This window comes from Brassica rapa, chromosome A06, assembly GCF_000309985.2.
Source record: "Brassica rapa cultivar Chiifu-401-42 chromosome A06, CAAS_Brap_v3.01, whole genome shotgun sequence".
Taxonomy (NCBI): Eukaryota; Viridiplantae; Streptophyta; class Magnoliopsida; order Brassicales; family Brassicaceae; genus Brassica; species Brassica rapa.
In genome coordinates, this window is record NC_024800.2 from 18812067 (window position 1) to 18833885 (window position 21819).

At 35.6% G+C, this 21819-nt stretch overlaps 4 protein-coding genes and 1 long non-coding RNA gene across 9 annotated transcripts; 1 reads left to right on the top strand and 4 right to left on the bottom strand.

Moving 5' to 3' along the window:
- Positions 1-31: 31 nt before the first annotated feature.
- Positions 32-11419, bottom strand: LOC108868792 (transcription factor GTE10). Its single transcript, XM_033272791.1, is given in 13 exon segments — positions 32-404; positions 407-548; positions 633-1285; positions 1372-1502; positions 1601-1667; positions 1758-1873; positions 1921-1986; positions 2069-2140; positions 2218-2298; positions 10186-10332; positions 10404-10452; positions 10533-10760; positions 11001-11419. Coding segments are annotated over 13 exon segments (2199 nt in total). The 5' UTR covers positions 11361-11419; the 3' UTR covers positions 32-317.
- Positions 4789-9106, top strand: LOC103873748. 4 transcript variants are annotated; one of them, XR_001958891.2, is made up of 7 exons: positions 4789-4803; positions 4887-5488; positions 5575-5968; positions 6078-6331; positions 6442-6558; positions 6634-6791; positions 6888-7105. It is a non-coding gene; the product is annotated as an uncharacterized LOC103873748 (long non-coding RNA). The 4 variants fall into 4 exon arrangements; XR_004448370.1 differs by lacking the exon at positions 4789-4803 and adding an exon at positions 8719-9106 and having other exon boundaries at positions 5047-5488; positions 6888-8297; XR_634054.3 differs by lacking the exon at positions 4789-4803 and having other exon boundaries at positions 5173-5488; positions 5591-5968.
- Positions 11420-11753: 334 nt separating the features above from the next.
- LOC103873750 lies at positions 11754-16240 on the bottom strand. Of its 2 annotated transcripts, XM_033272790.1 has the most exons (5): positions 16026-16240; positions 15426-15622; positions 15240-15356; positions 15073-15148; positions 11754-13878 (listed from the first exon to the last, which is right to left on the bottom strand). In XM_033272790.1, exons 2-4 carry the CDS (start codon positions 15612-15614, stop codon positions 15074-15076), a joined length of 381 nt encoding a protein of 126 aa, XP_033128681.1. In that variant the 5' UTR covers positions 15615-15622; positions 16026-16240; the 3' UTR covers positions 11754-13878; position 15073. The 2 variants fall into 2 exon arrangements, with proteins under 2 accessions (XP_033128681.1, XP_033128680.1); XM_033272789.1 differs by lacking the exon at positions 16026-16240 and having other exon boundaries at positions 15426-15670.
- LOC103873751 lies at positions 11755-18639 on the bottom strand. Its single transcript, XM_033272788.1, has one exon. The coding sequence runs from the start codon at positions 18171-18173 to the stop codon at positions 17286-17288; it is 888 nt and encodes a 295-aa protein (XP_033128679.1). The 5' UTR covers positions 18174-18639; the 3' UTR covers positions 11755-17285.
- Positions 13966-14388, bottom strand: LOC103873792 (glutathione S-transferase T2-like). Its single transcript, XM_033273526.1, has one exon. It carries the CDS (start codon positions 14386-14388, stop codon positions 13966-13968), a length of 423 nt encoding a protein of 140 aa, XP_033129417.1.
- Positions 18640-21819: the final 3180 nt, after the last annotated feature.

A 21819-nucleotide genomic window follows, 5' to 3' on the forward strand; every position in this document is an offset into this window, starting at 1 on the left:
TTTACACTATCTTTCCTGTACAGTTTTTTTCTAAAGAGTTTAAAATTTGGTGCATTTCAACTTTACTGTTTTTATACCAAACTCAAATTTTCGACAACATCTTTCATTTAGCAAAATTGTTATATTTTTTCTTTGGTCTTCAACAGTTGGCAGTTATTGTCAACATTTAACAGTCAGGTCAGTCAGGTTATGAAATAAGATAGCTCATCTTCTTTGTCTTCTTCAATATCTCTGGCTCTCCTTTACTTTGCTTTGCTTTTACACCATTTCACGCCACATTATATTTTGTGGAATGAAGAACCCAAAAGAAAGATATCTCAATCAATTTCTTCTTCTACAACTTCATATTGTTGCTCTCCCTTATGGACATCTTCAGTTTTTTGCTTTCCCTTTTCTACAACTTCAGTTTCTTCCGCTTTCTTTTGGACAACTTCAGTTTCTTGTCCCCTGTCACCAAATTCGTGTTCTTGCTCTCCCATGTCGACAACTTCAGTTTCTTTCTCTCTCCATTGTGGACAACTTCAGTTTCTACCTTCACCATGTCGACATCGAAAACTTCAGCTTCTTCCTCTCCTATGTCCACAACTTGAGTTTCTTCGTCCATAACCTCAGCATCATCATCTCCCTTGTCCACATCAGTTTCTTCATCACCCTTTTCCACAACTTCAGCTTCTTCATCTGTCTTGTCCTCAACTCCATTTTCTTGCTCTGGCACATTCTCCAATTGTTCTTTTCCTTCGTTTTGGTTGATGATGTTTTCATCTTCTTGGTTCCCATTATCTTGTGCCTGCTCGCTTACCACTTCTTCTCCCCCTTCACTTCTATTAACGAGACCCTCTTCTCCGTGGGGATTAACTGGCACATTCTCTATTTGTTCTTCTCCTTCCTTTTGGTTGATGGGTTTTTCATCTTCTTGGTTCCCATTCTCTTGTCCCTTCTCGCTTACCGGTTTTTCATTTCCGCTATCAAGTTGGTCCTCTTTCTCTGCTACGTGAGGACTAAGCGTGAGTCTTTCTTTTCTATCAAAGGGTTGCTCATCTACTTCTCCTTGGCTGAAGTGTGGCTCATCTTCTTCATCCTCATCCATTTTCATGTAGAGACCTAGCTGTTCTAATGGGTTACTATTTCCTTCCATCTTAAAACTACCCAACATATCCTTGCTAAATTTTGGGCTCATCTCTTTCATGAAAGTCGGCAACTGATCAGCCTCGGCACCTGTAGCTCTAAGAATCTCCAGGTCTTCCATAAACCGCCTACCCTCGTTTATCTCCACAGTCTTTTCCATCTGAAGCCGTCCAGAAAGTCAATTAGCATGTTTTTTACATCATTATATGACTTTAGAAAATCAAAAACTTGAAAAGTCATTTATACCTTTTGTAAAGCTTATCGTGCAGCTTCTCTCTCTTGCTCTCTTTCCCTCCTTGCTTTTTCTGCAGCTTTTGTTTCGGCTTTTCTCCTAGCCTCTTCAGCAGCTTTGGCCTCAACTTGTAACCGTGCGTTTTCTAATCAGAAGGAAATCCAAAATCGCAAGGATTAACAATAATAAATTTAGTTAGGAATTATAAAGTGCATGAGCACACTCGATGCACTACAAACCAACCTTCCCTAAGCCGTCTTTCAAACTTCTCTCTTTCTATCCTCAGTTTTTCAGGATCTCCGTTTTCACCCTGAGAAATGACGGGTCAACAACTGTGATTAAACCTTTCCCGACATTCAGAGGAGCTTTTACGTCATAAGCAGGCACTTAAAAACTCAACCTTAGTTAGGGTCTTCTCTCGGGCTTTCATTATGGTATCAGCAAAACGATTCTTCAACAGAGCAGCACGTTGACGCTTTCCTGGGGAATCTTGCCTCACAGGTGGAGCCGTCTCCTCTATGAAAGCCATGTAAAATCATGATTTGAAAACAAACAGCTATTACCATCATCCATGGTCGTTGACTTTTCCTCAACATCATGCTCAACTTGACCCAGTTTGTTTAATGATTCTACATAGGAGAAATAATGAGTTTCGGGAACACTTCCATCCGAGCACTCGAACTTGCATACATCAAATGAAAAGAGACTAACCGTTTAAAACATTATTTTCACCATTAATATCATCCTCCTTTTTCTTTATACCAACTCCTCGTTCCTTTTTTCCTAAATTAAGACAACTTATTCTACTGTAGTATTTTCAATTTTATGATTGTAAGACTCCACAAAAGAAGTCAACCCACTGTCAGATACATCTGTACTCGTAGGGCTTGAAACTTTAATGGAATTTGTTTCACTTCCAGATGAACTACAAGAATCAGAATCTGAAAGATAATCATAGAAAGAATCAGTATAAAACTCTTCCTACGAAGAAAATTCCAGTTTAAGAATCCACTAAATCATAAGGTAAGTAATAACTCCATCAGCTACTAAGCCACAAAAGCTACTTACAATTTCCTAGCAATCACAATACTAAAAGGGATTAAGAGAGTGTTTTTAGAGTATCCACGTCAAACTGGAAAATCAACCAATTGAAAGATTCTATTTTGACACGTCATATGAGCTTTCTCTACCGAATTGAGAAATTGGGTTTCTGTGTTTTCACCAAAAAGTTATCACGGCCCAACATTCTAAAACCTGGTCTCTCTGATCGACACTTCAACTTCAACGTTAGGGTTCTGTGTAATCGACTCTTCTACTTCATTTTCCATCTCTGTAACCTCCGCATGATCAATCAATGATGCTCTTTCATCTGGTTTAATCTACTTTCATTGAAATTACTTTTTCATCTCCCTCAAATCAACTTATTTTTCATATCACTTATTCACTCCATTAGAAGTTCAACCGACGAACTCTAGCAGCCACAGGTTTGTTTAGAGATTAAGACGATTCTCTGAATTCTCTACTAAAATTCTTTATTCGCGGGGTTAATTTGAAGTCTCAAAATAGTTTTCCTCTCACCCCTAGAGCTCAAGTCGCTACCATGAATGATGTGGAGACCAAATCACACGTAACTGCTTCCGGTGGAAAATGGTGGCTGACGGTGGCGTCATGCTCAAGTCGTCAGCCGCGTCTCTCTTCCTCCTTTGCTCCGTCATCCGAGCACGATTACCCGAAGAAGGTAAAATCCGATGCTATTGAAGAAAATTGACGGAAGAGAAAGTCCCGGTGTTGGTGAAGGAAGAAGTAAACAAGACTTGGAATCATCAAGATGAGACTGAAGAAGATGTGTCAGCATGAGCAGGAGCTGGCCATCACGCCGACCCCAAAAGAGGACAAAGACCTTGCAGATCTTGACGTAAGTCACCAGGTGTTCGGCGAATTGCCTAGCACAAATTTTCACCAAGACAGTTATCTTTTTAACCTCTCACCAAGTATGTCTGTGTTGTAAGTTATCTTCCGTAATTTGCTAATCTCTTTCTGTTGTTGTTCGGACAACCAGTAAATAAATGCTCTGGACATAAGGTTGGTTGCAGCTGGTGCTGAAACAAACATGTAAATAACAAAGGGTTTGCTTTATAAGGAAATTCAGAGCTTCTCATATCGCTACTTATTTTTCTCAGCCTTTCGAAAATAACATTTATTTATTCTAGAGTGTTCCATTTTCTTTTACTTCTAACGAAAAACTTACATTTTAGCTCATCTTATAAAGCTGTAGATTCAGTTGCTTCTCCTAACAGTTTCGAATGCATCTTCAGCTGCGATCACTTTGATTGTGTGGAAGAAAGCATTGGTTCGTTTATGTATATACAATATATCCTACAAAGCCGTGTAGATTTTAAACTGCAAATTCTTATGTTCCAAATTTAGGTTCCACTACTAACTCAAGTAAGTTCTGTTTTTCAAGATATCTATGACTTTCACTTTGTCAACTACACAACTTTCGTTGGTCTTACTCACACTCATTTCAATATCATTTATTTATCTTTCAAACGCTACTTAACAGGTGAATCTGACTCTTGGTTTAGATCTCGGGTATAAAATCAAGGTGTCATGTCCCTTTATCGTATATTGGTTTAGAGCTTTGGCACAGCAAAGTGGATTTGATGATTTAGTTGCTTATGTTGCAGAGATATGTTTGCTTGCTCAGTTGAATGACATGAATATTGCTGGAAAGTGGAAAATTAGCGGACACCTTGAGGCTTGCAACGGGGAGATATCAAACTGAGGCGCTCTCCATAGATGATTAGCAGAATCTGAACGATGCTTTGGTGGCATACCGAACAGCCTCAAAAGCAGCGGTTCATATTCAGGGAGCGTAAAGAGAAAAGGCGTTTTCAACGGCACAGTCAAAAGTGATAAAGTTTGCCAACATGGAGCTAAGAGCATAATCGTGGCGACGAAGATGCATAACGCATTCTGCAAATATGATATGCGTAGGAATGTTAAAGCTTCTTACCGGATTCACTGTCGTTTCCAAACATGGAAAATTCAAAGAGAATTCTTCGGTATGTGGGGTCAAGCAATTAGGATCCAGGTAAGGAGTGATGTAGTTATACATTTATAAGAGTTGAGTTCATATGTTTTGTTTCAAGTTTGCAACTCAAATTGACTTGAGTTATAAGCCTGTTTATTTTCTTCTCCTATGTTGCCTGGTTTCCGGTGGTCACAAGCAACGAGGCAGTACATGAAGATTATATGATCGGCATGATTGTTGGAGAAGTCAATAATCAGGTGGAGACAAAAGAGACAATTATTTAGAAGACTCCAAGTGAGCCAAGCTGAAGCAGAGGAAAATCCCCTATGTCCAGAAAAGGAAGGTTTCCACAAGATGATTCAGAAAGCTCAAGACCATTATAGGAGGATGAAACCCATTCACGAAAGCTCATGTAAAATTATGTTTTTTTTTTCACATTCTTAACCTCTCAATTTTTTGAATCTCCTAACCTCAATTCATGAAGAATATTGTCAGGCTGTGGCATGGGGTGACCGGGTGAGGGACTCAATTCCTGGGTAAGTTTAAAAATCTATATTAATAAAGTTGAGGAGAAACTCTCCACAGTGAGCCACCTCACCTCTCCTATCCTCTTTTCTTGCCACGTGTACTCATACAACGAAACGGGTTTCGCTAAAATTGTAATTGTATTTTGAATACGTTTTGTTTTTGGGCCCAATATTGTGTGCTATGTTTTATTCGTAAGGCCCGTACGAAATTTTCCAGAGACCCATTATTTTTAGGTTTTCTTCCAGATAGGTGGACCACTTACGAACTAGAGTCGGCGTGTCTCTTTGAATCTTATCACCTCCGATAACGCTACTGTAAGGACTACAGTTTCTGTCCTCCGTCGTATTAAAGCAACCATTAAAGTGATTCACCCCTACACAATCAGATAAAATCAACTCTCTCAACGACGAACTTCAGCGATGGTGAATTCGTGCATCCTTCTTGCCGAATTGAAAGCTGTGTGTTGTACAAACATTGCGGAGGTTCTGATGCTTACGTTCTGGGAGGCAAGACATATCAAAAAAGGAGGCAAGCTTATGGGAGTCGACATGCTCCTGCTAGACGAAAAGGTAATGGATATGAATCACCTATGTCTCTTACTAAAGCTTTGTATGAAACAACCAATTCAGATTATATAATTTTTCGTGTCTTACAGTCTATGCTTATTGAAGGATCAGTCAATGTCAACCGTCACTTGCCGACACCTTTTCAGTCCATAGGTGGTTTGACGTGTAACACGGAGCAACAACAATTTCCTCCTGTCTGACTCGCCTATCTCCGTCAGCTTTAATAATGGAACGTTATTTTCAGAAGTAATGGAGCGGACCGGTCGAAACTGATACCAACCGAGCACTTCGGATTCTGTAACCATGAACAGCTTCTGTCCTTGGCAAATACCAACAGACAGCTACCTTATAGCTTACGAATCTAACTACGTTATCAACAGACCTCTACTTTTAAAGTTGGAAGACATCCTAGGTAAGCTCAGTGCAATCAGACGATGCTACACATGGGGCACATCGGGTATTGGGTACACTACATATAGAAAGGTACTTTTTACATTTAAATCTCCAATGGTTGTTCTCTTTTACAACTTTCTATGTCACCGTTTCTCTAATGAAGCTTAATAACGTTTCTACTACGTGTTATTGTTTACAGGGATGTGACTGTGTGTGTTAGTCCCTTTGATGGCATAGCCAAAAGTTGTGCTGGTCACTAGCATTAATCCCAAAATAGTTGGAGATAAGCTGACTATTCCATACTTCTAATACATTTATAACTCTATGAACAAGCATACTATGAAAGACTGACTTTCAAACAATGAAAGCATTCCATTGACTAACAATCCATTATGCAGGCCGACTATCTCTACTTGACTCTGAGACATCTACTGGAAAAGAATAGTATGAAAAGTAAGACGCCCTGATTGTAATTTTACATACCACCAGATTGTGTGCTTTATAAATATTGGTCTATAGTTCCATCTAAAATTTGCGGTCCTGTCATGTTTATGGTCCTTTAGGTTTGTTGGTGATGGGACAAACCAGACTACCTCTTCATCAAAGCTTCTTCATGTCCACAAAAATTGAAACTCACGGTTTCTGAGCCCAACCAATACGTTATCACATCTGAGCTTCAGGTCAAAGTAACATCTATCTAAAGTTATTCTCTGAATTGTCACATCTAATTGTTGTTGTTTTCTAACTGATTACAGATGATTGAGTTCCTCTGTGCCACCAAAGTAACTAGAATTCAGGCAGAGAAAGAATGGTGTTATATTGGTTGCTGGAAATGTTCCAAGAAGCTCCAGCGGGAAATCTCTTCTTTTACATGCATCGTATTTGATAAAACCAACGATGTGGGTGTCCTCAGGTAACTATCTTAAGCTACGCTGTCCAGAATATTCAAACAACTTACCTTACTTTCCCAACACTACTAGACTTTGATGTCTATATTCCCTCCGTATAGGTATCGTGTAGAGCTTTCAGTATCAGACAAAGCGGATGATGCTGTCTGCCTTGCGTGGAATGCTCAAATCCCCACTACAGTTACCTATCTTTTTAAATCGTTACTACATTTGCTTATCAACTTTTGTTTTAGCTACTCTTTCTATTTAAGTTAAACTCAATGTACTGGTGGATGTTTGATATTTTAACATTTTCTTTAAGACTCAATTTGTCTACCTATTTGTGCTGTGGCTGGACCCATCATGTTAACTTTGTAGTATCTCAGCCAGATTTGCAGATTAAATCATATTCATCTAATAAAAAAATTTATGACAAAAATATGTATATCATGGATATCATATTAGCGAAAAATAAAGTGACACACGGCACGGGATCGATCAGCTATGTAGACATCCATAATTTCCCTGCATAGACTGACAATAAAAGTTTAAAAAGCTCACAATTTATTTCCATAAAAAAACATGAACACATGTGTATCATTGACATCTTATTATGACATTTTGTATGAAAATATCTAAAACCAGTACATGTTATATGACTCCATCCAAGCAACAAGTGTCTTTAACCAATTGAGGTAGATTAAGTTAAACACTCATTATGACTCCCTTCTGTTCCAGGACTAACATAGTAGCTATCTCTCACCTTCCATTACATTCAAGATTTAAAAACCATTAACGATTGCAGGGGAGCCTATACGGCTATCCCATGTTCCTTCGCCAACGTTAAATGCAAAGGAGCTTATACATTCATGCATTGCTCTTGATTCATTTTTTCCCATGAACTTTTCCTTTTGTTTTACACTTGCACTATTGTTTCTGTTTTTCCTTTTATCGTTTGTTTCTGTTTACACCTTGAACATATATTGCAAGTTTTACTCATTATGCCAAAAAAAAATTCCAACCTAAGCAAGCCATGAGTCAGCAAGTAAAGAAACCTTAAACGGTTACACAAATGCATAAAAAGACTATCGACTTTACACCAAAAAAAGACTATCGGGGCGGTTGTCCTGTTTGCTGGCATTTCATCATATTTTTATTTTGTTTTTTTTTCTGTGCTCTTCCTAGCGTATAAATTACGTCAGCCATAGCTTAGCAGCCAATATCTGTTCTTTTAATCCGAGCAGCTAAACGTGGTGACAGACCGGACAGCTAAACGTTTACAAACAAATAACTCCAAAACATGGCTACATCAACAACATAAAAATAACACCAAAATACAACCGCCCCGCCCGCAGGGCGGGGATGCCACTAGTTTAGAATATTGTGAATTTACTATGCAACAAAAGTACTATTTGACTAATGTGAAATGCTTTCTCGCAGGTAAGTGGAGTGGTGTTTGATCGTATTGATTGGCACCAAATTGAGGTGGGTTTGGTGAAAGTGACATGTATCAGTTTTATTCTGGTGGTCATGTATTTATTTATGCTACATCAATTCTTCCAGGTTATACTTTCGATTATGTTATGCCAACGAAACATTTTTTGCGTCAAAGTTGAGAGTTTGCCTTGATCTAATTCTATTTATTAAACAGTGTTAATACCTCTCTTGCTGCTCTGATTCATGTCTATTTTATATGACTATCGAATGATTAGAGTTTAGGCGCTGTAAAAAGTGAGGGAAATGAGATGTTCATATGGGGTGATAGCTTTGTTCATAGTGCATTATGATTATGTTGCATTCCATAAAACCATTATTCTACTTGGTAGAAATGTGTTTGAAAGTGAGCTTTTCCATTGTCTTAGAGGCTCTGTGAAAGTTGTTCAAATTACTTCATACTTTGATCTTCTGTTTGTACTCCTATCTTCATATAATGTCTTTATTCTCTCTGAACAGGATTTACTTTTCTGGGACCTAGAAGTGGATGAAATTGTTGTTCCACTTCGAAGACTTCTATGAGGATCACCCACTTACAGCACGGGTACTCAGTCCACTCACCGGGACAACATCATTTCCAATGTTCACTCTTCAGCCAGCACCATGCATGGGTGAAGTCCCTAAGCTTTCACTCTGAGCCCCTCATAACTCACAAAATTTCTATGACATTTTTTCATCTTTTGTTATACATTTTGTTGTATTTAGTTCAGTTTGGTATTAGAACTCAATGATTCTAAAGTCAAAACAAAGTTTAACTCAGTTGTAAATTTTACAGTTATTTTATACAAAACCAATTTTTTTTTTTAAAGTATTTAAATCATAACCAGGTTTACTTGGGTTTTACTCATCTTACTTATCATTCTATTTGTGATTTTCGGTGATAGCAAACAACAAATTGTGAGTTTTAATTATTTTAAATTTGTTAGATACAAGACAATGAATAAATAAATACAAACAAAATTTAAATTTTTTACCAATTTAGTAGTTTAAAATTGATTGTAATATACATGGTTTACTTTTTTTAAGTTAAGTAAAACTTATACGAATATTCCGGGCGTATCCCGGAAAAACCCCTAGTATGTATAATCACACTTAGTAGAGCAAGGAGAAAACAAAGAGTTCTCAGTTTTACTTTTGAGACCCATAAGACAATTACTACAACTTTAATAATCACCAAAAAAAGAAAAGAAAAGACTGCTACCGTAGCACGCTCAAATTAGAGACCTAACTCAGTAGTCAAATACTTATTTCAAGAAGAAAGCAATAAATTTTACTTTATTCCAATATTAAGTTATTAACTAATCATACATACTGTAAAAACAAGGGCAATTGTCAATAATAGCACCTTTTGAAGTTTATGTCTCAAAAATAGCACTAGAAGGAGAAAGTCACAAAAATGACATTCATTAAAGGGTAAAATATCCCTAATACCCTTGGTTTAAAATTAAATAAACAAACAAAAATAAATAAAAATAAAAATTAAAAAAAATGAAAAAAAGATTTTTTTTTTTATAGTTTCAGATTATATGTTTTCAGATTCGAAATTTTTATAATTTTTTTTTTCGAATTTTTTTTTTTTTTTTCAAATTTTCTTTTTATAATTTAAAAATACTTTTTAAAACTGTTTTTAAAATTTTTATTTTTTATTTTAATATTTTTTTTTATAAAATTTTAAACCCTAATTCCAAAACCCTACCCCTTAACTCTAAACCCTAAGGTTTGGATTAATTAACCCAAGGGGTATAAGTGTATATTTACCTCTTTAATAAAACCTATTTTTGTGACTTTGAACCTTGAGTGCTACTTTGGGAACATAAACTTGGTTTGGTGCTATCCTAGTCTTTTTCTCTAAAAACAAATGTACATTTTCATAGAAAAAAAATGATTATTCTAACGAAATAGAAGAAGGCTCGCATAAACACGAACCACTAGATTAAGAGCCTGATTCACTACTGGAGCTACTCGAACTGTTTCTACATGCAATATCTTTTTCTATCTTAAAAGGGGGATGCCTAGAAACAAGGGGGTCATTCCCACCAACTATGTCAACATCCTCGTCAATCAGCAAATGACCTGTAAAAGTAACACATCAGGACTACTAAAACAAATCATTTTCAACATCAAACCAAATAGCAAAAACTTACATTTACTAGGCTGCAGAGGGGAATTACTAAATCCAGAGTCATGAACTATCTGTTAAAACAAAAGTCAAACATCAACATTTCCTGGCGCACACAAACAATCACTAAAAACTGACCAGAGAGATTCTTTACCTCCATCTCACAAGGTTCACTCTTTTCCTGTGATTTCTTTTTATCCCTTAGATACTCATCCAGGAATTTCCGAACCATGAACAAGGTTTCATCAGAAAGCGTATCTATTTCTATCTCAATCTCAACTTCTCCAGATTGGTCAACATTGCCACTTTGCTCTCTCAGGAGATCAACAATGTTCTGTGGAAACTCTTCCCCTAACGCCTCCAAATCTTGGCTTAGTTTTTTCTTCTCTTTTTTTTTTTTTTTTGAATGAATGCTAAATTTATTCATCAAAAAAGCCTTTTTACATCAAGTGGTTCTTTGGTTTGAAATAACTTCTACTCCTACTCCTTTACCTTCCCCTTTACAGAAACCCAAAGAGGAATCTATGACCTAGCAAAACTGTCTACCATATTTACAAGCGTGTGCTAAACCAGTATTGCAAAACTCCTTCATATCCTTTAGCTCGTTTGGATTGTAGTAAACCAGTTTTTTCTTCTCACCATCTGTCATAACCAACTTCCCAGGCTCCACCCTCAGCTTCCCCTCATTCACTTCAGCTGTCTTCTTTCTTGGTAGTGCTACATTACACGGGACTTCAAACTCCAGAGAAGCAGAGCTGGTTAGGGACATGACCGGTGGTTCCACCACAAGTATTTTTCTCTCTATAATTTTCCATCTCGACTCAAAATAAGTGCTGAGATCTCGAGCCATTTTATGGTATTGATTTCCTGGCGGGTTGTAAGCCATGGAATTTGAGAATGTAAGACGCACGTCTGCTGCGAACTCCAAAGGACTAGAGTATTCACCTTCACGCAGCCTGCTTCGTATCGTCCCAAGATCCATGGTTTTGCCACTGCATACTACGCATATAAATAGGCGGTTGGCTCTTCAATTACTATTAAATGAAAAAATCAGATTCAACTAAACCAAAACTTCTTGGTGGCCGGTGATTCACGCTACCGGTTACCAACACCTCCTTTTGTTTTGTTTTGTATATATGGTTTTCGATCTATAGATTAAGAACTTAGCTTCCGCTAGCGGATTTTTTTTCCCTTAGAGCATCTCCAATGGTGTTACCCACCATTGGAGTCATTAGCCATATTTTAATAATTTTTTTTTCTGAATAGTTAAGGACTTTGATCCTAATTATATGTCCAATGGTGTTACTACTATGAAGTCCTTAGAATTTTTTTTTTTTTTTAAGAAATTAAAAATTATGAAAGTTGCAAAACATTAAAATTGAAAATTCATTTATTGAATGATTAAATGCAAACATACAATAATTATTCATCTTCATCATTACCAAACTTGTTCCAAATATTTTCTACCAAATCATTTTTCAATCGTTCATGTAACTTTCTATCACGAAGATGAGTCCGTATAAGAAGCATATTAGCGAGATTTGGAGGCATCTCGGAAGTATTGGGTGCATCCACATTCGAACTTCTGGTCGAGGTTCCTTCTTCAAATTCAGATGTATCATACTGAGTGTATCCATTGCGTTCATTTTCTACTATCATATTGTGAAGTATGATACATGTTCGCATAACCATCCCTATTTGTTTCTTGTCCCACAAAATAGCCGGGTTTTTCACTATTGCAAATCGAGATAGCAATACTCCAAAAGCCCGCTCCACATCTTTTCGGGTTGATTCTTGAACTTTAGCAAATAACTCTACTTTAGGACCTTGAGGAAGTGATATAGATTGGATAAATGTTGACCATTTTGGATATATACCGTCAGTGAGGTAGTACGCCATATCATATTGGTGTCCGTTGACCACGTATTGTACCCTTGGAGCTCGACCTTGTAAAATGTCATCAAAAATAGGTGACCGATCGAGGACGTTAATATCGTTTAAGGTACCTGCAGGTGGACCAAAAAAAGCGTGCCATATCCAAAGATCTTGTGAAGCGACAGCCTCCAAGACAATTGTCGGCTTTCCTGATCCACGTGTGTACTGTCCTTTCCAAGCAGTTGGGCAATTTTTTCACTCCCAATGCATACAATCGATGCTTCCAACCATTCCAGGAAAGCCATGTATTTCTCCAATGTCGAGTAGTCGTTGAAGATCTTCTGTAGTGGGTCTTCGTATATACTCTTCTCCAAATAATTGTATTACGCTTTCTGTAAAATTAGTTAAACACGAAAGTGATGTGCTTTCACCAAGTCGGAGATATTCGTCTGTGGCGTCCGCCGCGCAGCCATAAGCAAGCATACGAATAGCTGCCGTACACTTTTGTAGTGGAGATAGACCTAACCGTCCGACAGCATCTCTTCTTTGCTGAAAAAATGTAACATTTTCGGAGAGGCGATTGACAATACGCAAGAATACTTCCTTGTTCATGCGGAAACGGCGTCTGAAAAAATGAGCCGGAAATGTGGAATCTTCACGGAAGTAATCATTCCATAGACGGTTGTGGCCCTCTTCGCGGTTTCGTTCGACATATGCACGTTTCTTCGGTTTGACTGTTCGATTTTCGACGATGTTGTTGAATGTATCCTCAATATATTCATCGACCGCCTCATCCAAAACCGCATATAATCTTCGATCTACTTCATCTCTTATATTTCACTATCCTTTCTTAAATCTAAAAAAGAAAGTTTGTTAAAACCAAAACCATAATTGTGCGTACACATTAGGAGACATAAAAACACAAAGTTTGATATATGTCGACCGTTGACTCCCCATGTTTTCATATTTTGACCATTATATCAACCTTATATATCAGAATCATCTAATTCTAGGTTGTCAATCATGAACAAATACGAATAGTTGGACCATTATATCAACCTTATATATCAGAATCATCTAATTCTAGGTTGTCAATCATTGTATCAACCTTATACAATATCAAATATTCGATGGTGGATTCAAGCCTACTAAAGATTTGATACGAGAAACTAGCTAAGCTCAGGCGTTACTAATAAAACTCATAAAGATTTGATACAAAGAAACGTTCAAGACTTAATATAAAAGACGCCAATTCAGTCAAATTGTTTAGTGAATTGGTATTTTGAGAAGCAACACAAAACTCTACTATCATACTGGCAACACAAACCAGTGACAATACCTGCCGTGAGCATACAAATATGAAGGGAAGGGTTGATGAAACGCAGATACTCGAAATTAAAATTTCATCATAACAAGTTTTTAGTACAAGAAGAGCAAATGAGATAGCTCTTCGCCGAATCTACAACCAGACTTATAAAGGCAAGAAATACGAAGCTAATAAACAGACAAAGTACCCGTGACTAGGTTCACATGGAAAAATAAGAAAAAAAAACAAGCATCCCGTGAATACATAAGGAAGAGACAGCAGCTTTTGTCTTCGTCAGGCACATGGTCTTGTACATCACCTGAAATAGAGAAAATGAGATGATTAAACATAGTGAAACGAACAGCAAATGTGTACTAAAGTTAGAGCTAACAATCATCACATCATTTCAGACATAAGTTTCATTTTCAGAGCTAATTCCACCATCTAGTGGCTCAGTCTTTGCAAGTAAACTCTCTAGTACATTCTGTCTAGAGATTTGTTTTTTGAGCGCCAACAGTCCTTCTATCTTTCCCAATTCTTCTTCTTTTCCACTTTTCTTCTTCTTGCTACCAGCCTTAGCTGCCTTAACTCCTATGGGTCTTTCTTCTGGCTCCGCGAATGACCCTTGAGCATCAGAAGCAACTGCTTTGCGCTTCTCCCGACCGCTCTCCTTCTCGAGATAGGTGGAGCACCATTTCACATCATGTCGAAGCTCCCTCCACGCATGTTCCAAGTTGAACTTACTGCCGTGGTCATTGTAGAAGATATCCAAAGCAGCCTTCATCACATCGTTGTCATTTTGCCCGCTTCTCTGCTCCCTCAATGCCATCTCGTAGCAGCCCGAAAATTTACACACCAAATCATTGATCCTAGCTCATCTTTTCTTGCATTGCCCAAGTTCTCTTGGGATTGTCCCAACCAGCTGAGGACTGTACAATCCTCTGCCAGAACTTACCAGCTTTTTGTTCATTCCCGACTATAGGGTCTTTGCTGGTGTTGAGCCAAGCACCAATGAGGATTATATCCTCCTTTGGTGTCCATTTCTTCCTCTCTTTGACAGTAGACTCATCGGAACATTGGCTGTTAAAGCAAAGGGGTTCCGATGAGTCAAGCTCAACACACCCTTGGCTAGCTAAAAGGTTTACAAAGCAAGTGGAGTTTTCCATTTTTGGATTTCACTCTGTGTTTCTCTTGTAGAAACGCAGAAGATTAAATAGGGATCTTTAGTTCAACTCTATTTAATCCTAGTAGGAAACTGTCCTATCATAACAGCTAGAGAGTGAGTTAATGAAGTTTTCGTTTAAAAGCAAGATTTAATGAAGCAGTATGGATATTATTTGCTAACTGTCCTATCATAACAGCTAGAGAGTGAGTTAATGAAGTTTTCGTTTGAAAACGAGATTTAATGAAGTCACTAAATATTTATTATTTGCTAACTACTAACTTATGTTTCAATGCAAACTCCTACTAATTTCACACGAGGCAGAGATGAAGGATAATTTAATCCACTAACCTCAGAGGGCTCTCTCGAGTTCAGCCACACGCATAAGCAGCATTCTCACCTCGTCCTGCAGCATTCTCACCTGGTCCTGAACATACATCATACAGTTATTACAGAACTATAGTCCTACCCACATATAAGTAAAGTCCTAAAGACATAACAGATCACTCATCACTCACCTTAAGTGCCTGGCACTCTCTCAGAAGCTTCGCCTGCTCGTGATACCGTTCTTTGAGCCTCTCAACTTCTTCATGAATAGCCGTAACCCATGGTTGCCTGAAATGCAGCCCATCATTCTGCAAAAAAAGATAAACATTTGTCAGAATATGAACCATAAAAATAACCAGATTAATTACAGTACATACCTCAAAGTCTTTGCAGATAAAGTATCTTTTTCCCGGGAGGTAGTCGTACGTATCATCTTCATCAACGGTTTCTTTCGTGATTGATCCACAGGGGCAAATTTTGGGAATCCCCTGTTGCACATTTGCAACAAAATCGATCATGTTGTAGTACTCTTTCTGTGCTTTCTTATCTCGAAGTTCTTCCTCCATTTCAAAACCTGCAAGGAAAATCATGTTATCAGATTCATAATTAGCTATAAGGATAGCTTAACACAAATGGTTTCGACTATCCCGAACCCGTAATCGATTTACAAATCAATCTCGAACCGTATAATTATTTATAACTCTTCACGGAACGTAAATCAATCCAGAAGTCAATCCCAACTCAATTTCAAACCCTATATCTATTAAAACCATACGATAGAACTCTCAAACAACAAAGAACCGATTCTAGATGCAGAAAATAACAAACCTAGACGAAAACCGTAAATCGAAAAAAATCCCCAATTCGATTTGAAACCTAAAATCGATTTTTACCACACGATAGAACCCTAGAACTGACTTAATCAACATGCATCAACACCTAATCCAAAAATATTGAGTTAAGAGCACGCGATTTACCTTCACCGTTTCACGATCTCTGAATCGCCTTTCGCCTTCGGGAGAGTTTTTTTTTCGAGACGGAGAAAGAGAATGAATGTTTTTTTCCACATACGAAACACAACCCCTACCACGACCACTCCCGCCTTGCCACGTCATTAAGGATTTGATCCTTAAACCCCTTAATTTAGGATCAATCCTTCGGTTACGACATTTTAAAATTATTTTTTTAATTGCTTTTACCTAAGTTATCGCGCTTAGGATGCATCACGAACCCGCGTTGCGGGTGCTCTTAGGGATTTCGGGATGTTCTCTTCTTGGCTAGGCGATATCTTTTGAAGTGATCTAATAAAGGCCAGTCATCACCAGATCTTGTGAATTTTAATACTCTTCTCTTGTGCAAGAACTTGCTAGACTGAATTTGTTTGGGACGGGTTCTCTCTTTATTCAACGATATGCACTTAACTAATGCTCTTCAGTAAAAGTTAATGATGGTGGTAGATAGCGAAAAGGAAATGATGGTGTTAGATTGATGTCAGTTAGCTTTGTCGGAGATTTAGTAGAGCATGTCTTTTCTTTGAAGACGGTCCAGCAAAAGATCTCTTGTCGGTCAAATCAAGCTATCTTGGAATTACAATCTGTGGTGGACGAACATCTAAGAACTCAAACAAAGGTTGGAGCAGAAGTGGAGTAAGAAGATTTTGGCGTTTTTAGCGAATCTACGGTGGTGAGAAGCAAAAAAATGGAGGATCGGTGCGGAAGACACCTGGCGGACGAGTTGCCGTCTCGCATGTCAGATACTTTCATCAATACGTGTCTTTAGTTTCTTCAACAAGCGATGCGTGGAAAAACAGCAATCAGAAATCGAACTTCATGTTTTGGCCTATATATTTTGTAGGGCTTCACTTGGATTGTATGTTGTTGGATCTTGTTTGTAACGTTTCAAATTTTGTAAAACAGTCCATTGAGTTAGTTTAATGAAAATATTGTTGACGGAAAAAAAATGAAAAACCCATAAGTTTATCAAAATGCAAAAGTATATACAACTTTTAACTTTAAAACATTAATCTGAGATTAGCAAACTAGCATCATAGGCCAAGAGAGAGATAACCATTACCATAACAAACAAGCGAACTAAAAAAAAGGAACATATGTTCAAGGTGAAAATAAAAATAACCAAAGTTTAGCACTTGCTTTATTTAGTCCTATGGAAGCCTGTGTATATGATCGGGACCGTTCATCGATGGTCAGCATTGTGAATCCGACGGCGACCAGTACACATTACAGGCACAAAGCGGCCTTAACGTCAAGCTTCCACGCAAACCCTCCACCGTCCATCCTCCACACGTCACAAGGCACCGTGACTGATCTTCTTTCACGATCTTGACACGTGAACTGTAGTCTCACTCTGCATGTGAACGCCGGGTACGTAAGCATCGGCCTCTCCTTCATCACCAACCTTACGTTCACGTGAAAATTATCATAGCTCATGCCCGGTGCACCTTCCTTGGCCATCTTCCTATACGCCTCATTGGTCCACGTGACTCTTCCTACACCGTCCGATATAAACCCAGGACACGTGTCCCTCGCAAGATTTATTTTCTTCTCCTCATCTGTCCTCCCCAACCCCTGACCGTTGATCCAAGCGTCGGTCACACGCTCAACCGTCACACACGACGAGACCACCACCGCCCTTCGTGATATCTCGGCACTCTTGTACGGCGTTAGCATCCCATGGTCTCCGCCGCTGAAACTCAGCCACAACGGACCGTTTCGCTTCTGATCATTCTCCACCGGAGAAACGTTCAGATCTGGAAAAGCTCTTTTATCAGGCGTCTCTGGTAAAAGAGACAGCGTAACCGCCGCTGTAGCAGCAGCAACGCCTCTGTCGGAAACCTTTCTGCGGTTGCACCGCCGGGAGTTACCACCTGAACTGTCCTTCGGATACTTCCTCTTTCCTCTCCCGGGTTTACAGGAAACATCAGAGCTGCCACCACTCGTTGTAGTGGAACCATACTTTCCAGCGCCGGGAGATGTACCTCCGCCGTCGCTGGCCGGTTTAGGAGCAATAGGACGGAACCGGAGCATGATTCGGTCCGCTTTGGAAAGACCGTAGCGACCACCGTAACCGCCATATCTAGCTATGCAACATCCTCCCCTACCATCCATCTCTATCTTTCTCTCTTTGAATCTTTTAGTTATATGAAGAATGTTGAGAAATAAAAGCTTTAATGAAGCTGAAGATGATGAATAAGGTGTTGTAGGTTTTTATAGGAGTTTGATGATGACAAGTGTTTGGTCGATACGCGTGTGTTTGTCTACGATACGACCCTTATCACCGTTGCACATGGGTTTTTCCTCTTTTATTCCTCCGGTTAAAGACATTGAAAATTATTCAAATTAACGTGTATTATTTTGGAAAATGTCATGAAGTAGACATTGTTTTATCTATGAATTTCGCTATTTTAATCTAATCACTTAAAGTTGAACTAAACTAATATGTAACAAAACTAACAATATTTCTATGTTTATTCTTTTAACTTTATAATAAAATAAAGCAATATTGTAATTTCATATAAGAATATCTTAGTTGGAATTCAGAATGTGAAGTTTGAGAAGTTATTAGTTATATATATATATATATATATATATATATATATATATATATAATACAGTAAACATTGATTAATTAATATTCAACAAATTGATAAATATGTTAAGTAGTTAATAAAAATTTTGGTTTTAAATTGGTTTAGTGTAAAATATGACATAAATCGATAAGATAATAATATATAGAAATCTCTCAGCTAAATATATGGTTCCACTAAAATTATAAATTAATAATTATCATAGATTAAAAATTTATATAAATATAAACAAATAATGTTATTGTTTATTTGGTTTCAAATAAATTTCATCTCTAATTTTATTTTTTATTTCAATATATTAGTGTTATTTCATCGAATTATATACATATAAAAAGACATTCTAATTCTATAATATGTATTCAACATATATAAACTATATAAACTAATCTACTAATAGATAAAATTAACATCTAAAATTTTTAAATAGCATATAATATTATGAAATATTCTTCCCATATTTTAAAATAAAAAAATATTTTTTTAATTATAAATCTAAAAGGGGAGTTTTATTTAAATTAATAACTTTGTAAATGATTAAATTATCATAGTCTCAATATTATTAATTTATAAAGTTTTTACTGTAGTACAAGATTGTGAAACAGTATTAGGCAATAATTAACTAACATGCATGGAGTTATATTTAAGAGTGCCCTAATACAGTATAACTAGGTGATTTTTCCGTGGTCATGCACGGACATAAATATTTATAAAACTTTACAATAATTAATTGATATTTAATTTTAATTTTAAATTAATTTATAATTTGTATGTATAATTTATATTAATTATATCATATTACTTTAATTAAATATTTATCTAATTGATTTTGTTGTTTTTATAGCCAATTTAGTTGTCATTTGGACATATTGGATTCTGTCTATTTATTTGAATTCAACTATAGTATTTATTTTTTGTAAATATATTAATTTTGATTAATTTTCTTATTTGCATTTTAGATTGGTTGTTGTCTTAAATACATAAGTATATCTTATTAAGATTTTCTATAATTTAAGATATATTGTGATTATAATGAAATAAAAATAAACTAAAATTTCTGATTTCAAATTACATAAATTAATATAATGGTAATATTCTAAAGTCTCATGCATATATATATTTTACAAAATATCTAAATTGTAACAGTGAGTTAATATTTTATTTATCATTAGTTAATATGTTTTAAGTCATCATATAATTTAAATTTATAAAATAAATAAATTATTATTATATAAACAAAATAAATAAATTATGCATTCTTATTGTAGTTACATCAATGATTTTATATATAAGTTGGGTTTATTGCCAAAATTAATTTTTAGTTTTTTCAATATCTCTTAAAATATGCAGTAAAAATGTGATTGTATTTTATAAATTATATTATAAGTAAAATAAAATTTATTTATTTTCCCGTAATTGTAAGATATTATAGTAAATTAAATATATGAAAAAACATAAAAAAAAAACATTTCAATAATAATAATAATAAAAAATTCAATTAAACCTATATACGTTTATGTTTCCTAATTATTTTGTGTAATCATCTAAGAAAAAAAAAAAATATATATATATAAATTCAATTACTTTGAAAATATATATTTGTATTGTGTAAGATTATGTTTTAAGAGAAAAATATTTCTTTTTTTAATATCAAGATCATTTGTGTGAATTTGTTTTTATGAAATCACATTATATACAAATATATTTTCTCATCTAAGAAAATGTAGATAAAAAAGTATTTTATTACTTCAAAAGTATATTTTTTGTTACTTAAAGATATCTTTTAAATGAAATATTACTATTTTGTGAATTTTCCTTTTTTTATGAAATCATATTATATATACATATATATGTTTCATTTTTAAATTATTTTTAAAACTTTATAAATGTTTCCTTTTTTATTTATATTGTTATTTGGAAAATGTTAAAAAGTAAAGAATAATATTTAAATGTATTTTTTTTATTTCATTAGGGGCATCGTAGTAATCAACCACCGTAAAAGTTAATGTGAGCGTGATACCTAGGAAAGTGACTTTTCAAATAATATTATACAGATATATTAGATAAACCAGAGTAAGGCTATGTGGCTTTCTATTCCCGATTCGTTCTAGGTGTGAAATAAATCTGATGATATTAGCTTTTTATGATGAGGCCCTATATATAAGAGATGGTCACTAAACACCGAATACAATACATAATTAATTAGTACTAGTTGATAATCAATTTGACTCTTGTGTTTTTACTATTTTAGTACTTTGATTTGTTTGGCCAAAAAGCAGACATACTACTTTTGTGACTGATTTGTTTGGCCTAAAATAGATATTTTTGTTAACATATTATTTAAAATTAAGAGAATATTTACATATGTACGTATGCATATGTATGAGACAATTTACGGATTCTCATTGTAAATTTAATATATCTAGAGTTTTACTTCATCTGCGAGCAAAGAATATATATCTCGGACTATTGGGTGTTGAATTTTGGTACAGTCAGTGTTGTGTAAAGGATTTTAGGGGTTCAAGGCAAATTTTAAAAATAAACTCATATTCAAAAATAATTTTCTGATACGATATATAACTTTTGCCAAAAACATAAATTTAATATTTACAAAAATAAATTTATTACATAAATATGCTATATTATGTCATATAAGAAAAAAATACATTGATTCAGAAAGTGAATTAATCGATTCTCATGGAAAGTGTTTTTTATAGAAAATATAAGTTTAGTAACTAGATTAGAAATTATTTAAATTTTGAAGTCATAAAAAAAGTAATGTTATTCGGAAGTATAAGGCGAATGCATTTTTTAATACATTGTAAGCACGTCTCTGGATCCGGTATGTATTAGTGGAACGTAGATTTTGAAGAAAAACATGAAATTTTCCGTTGAGTCTCTTCATATGGCCAAAATTATTTTCAGACGTGCATTTAATTTTTGATTAAAAAATGTTCTTATCGTCTAGCCATTAATGCACAAAAATAATTACCGTATAAATATCCATATTTGCACATGCAAGATCACCAAACAGTTATCCATACATAATAATCAGAGCCGTCCTCGCCTTATCAATTTTGAGATATTGGCCTCAGATCCCCTCTCACATTAATATATTTTGGAGCCTCTATATTCATAAATCATATAATCAATATATGATAATATGATAA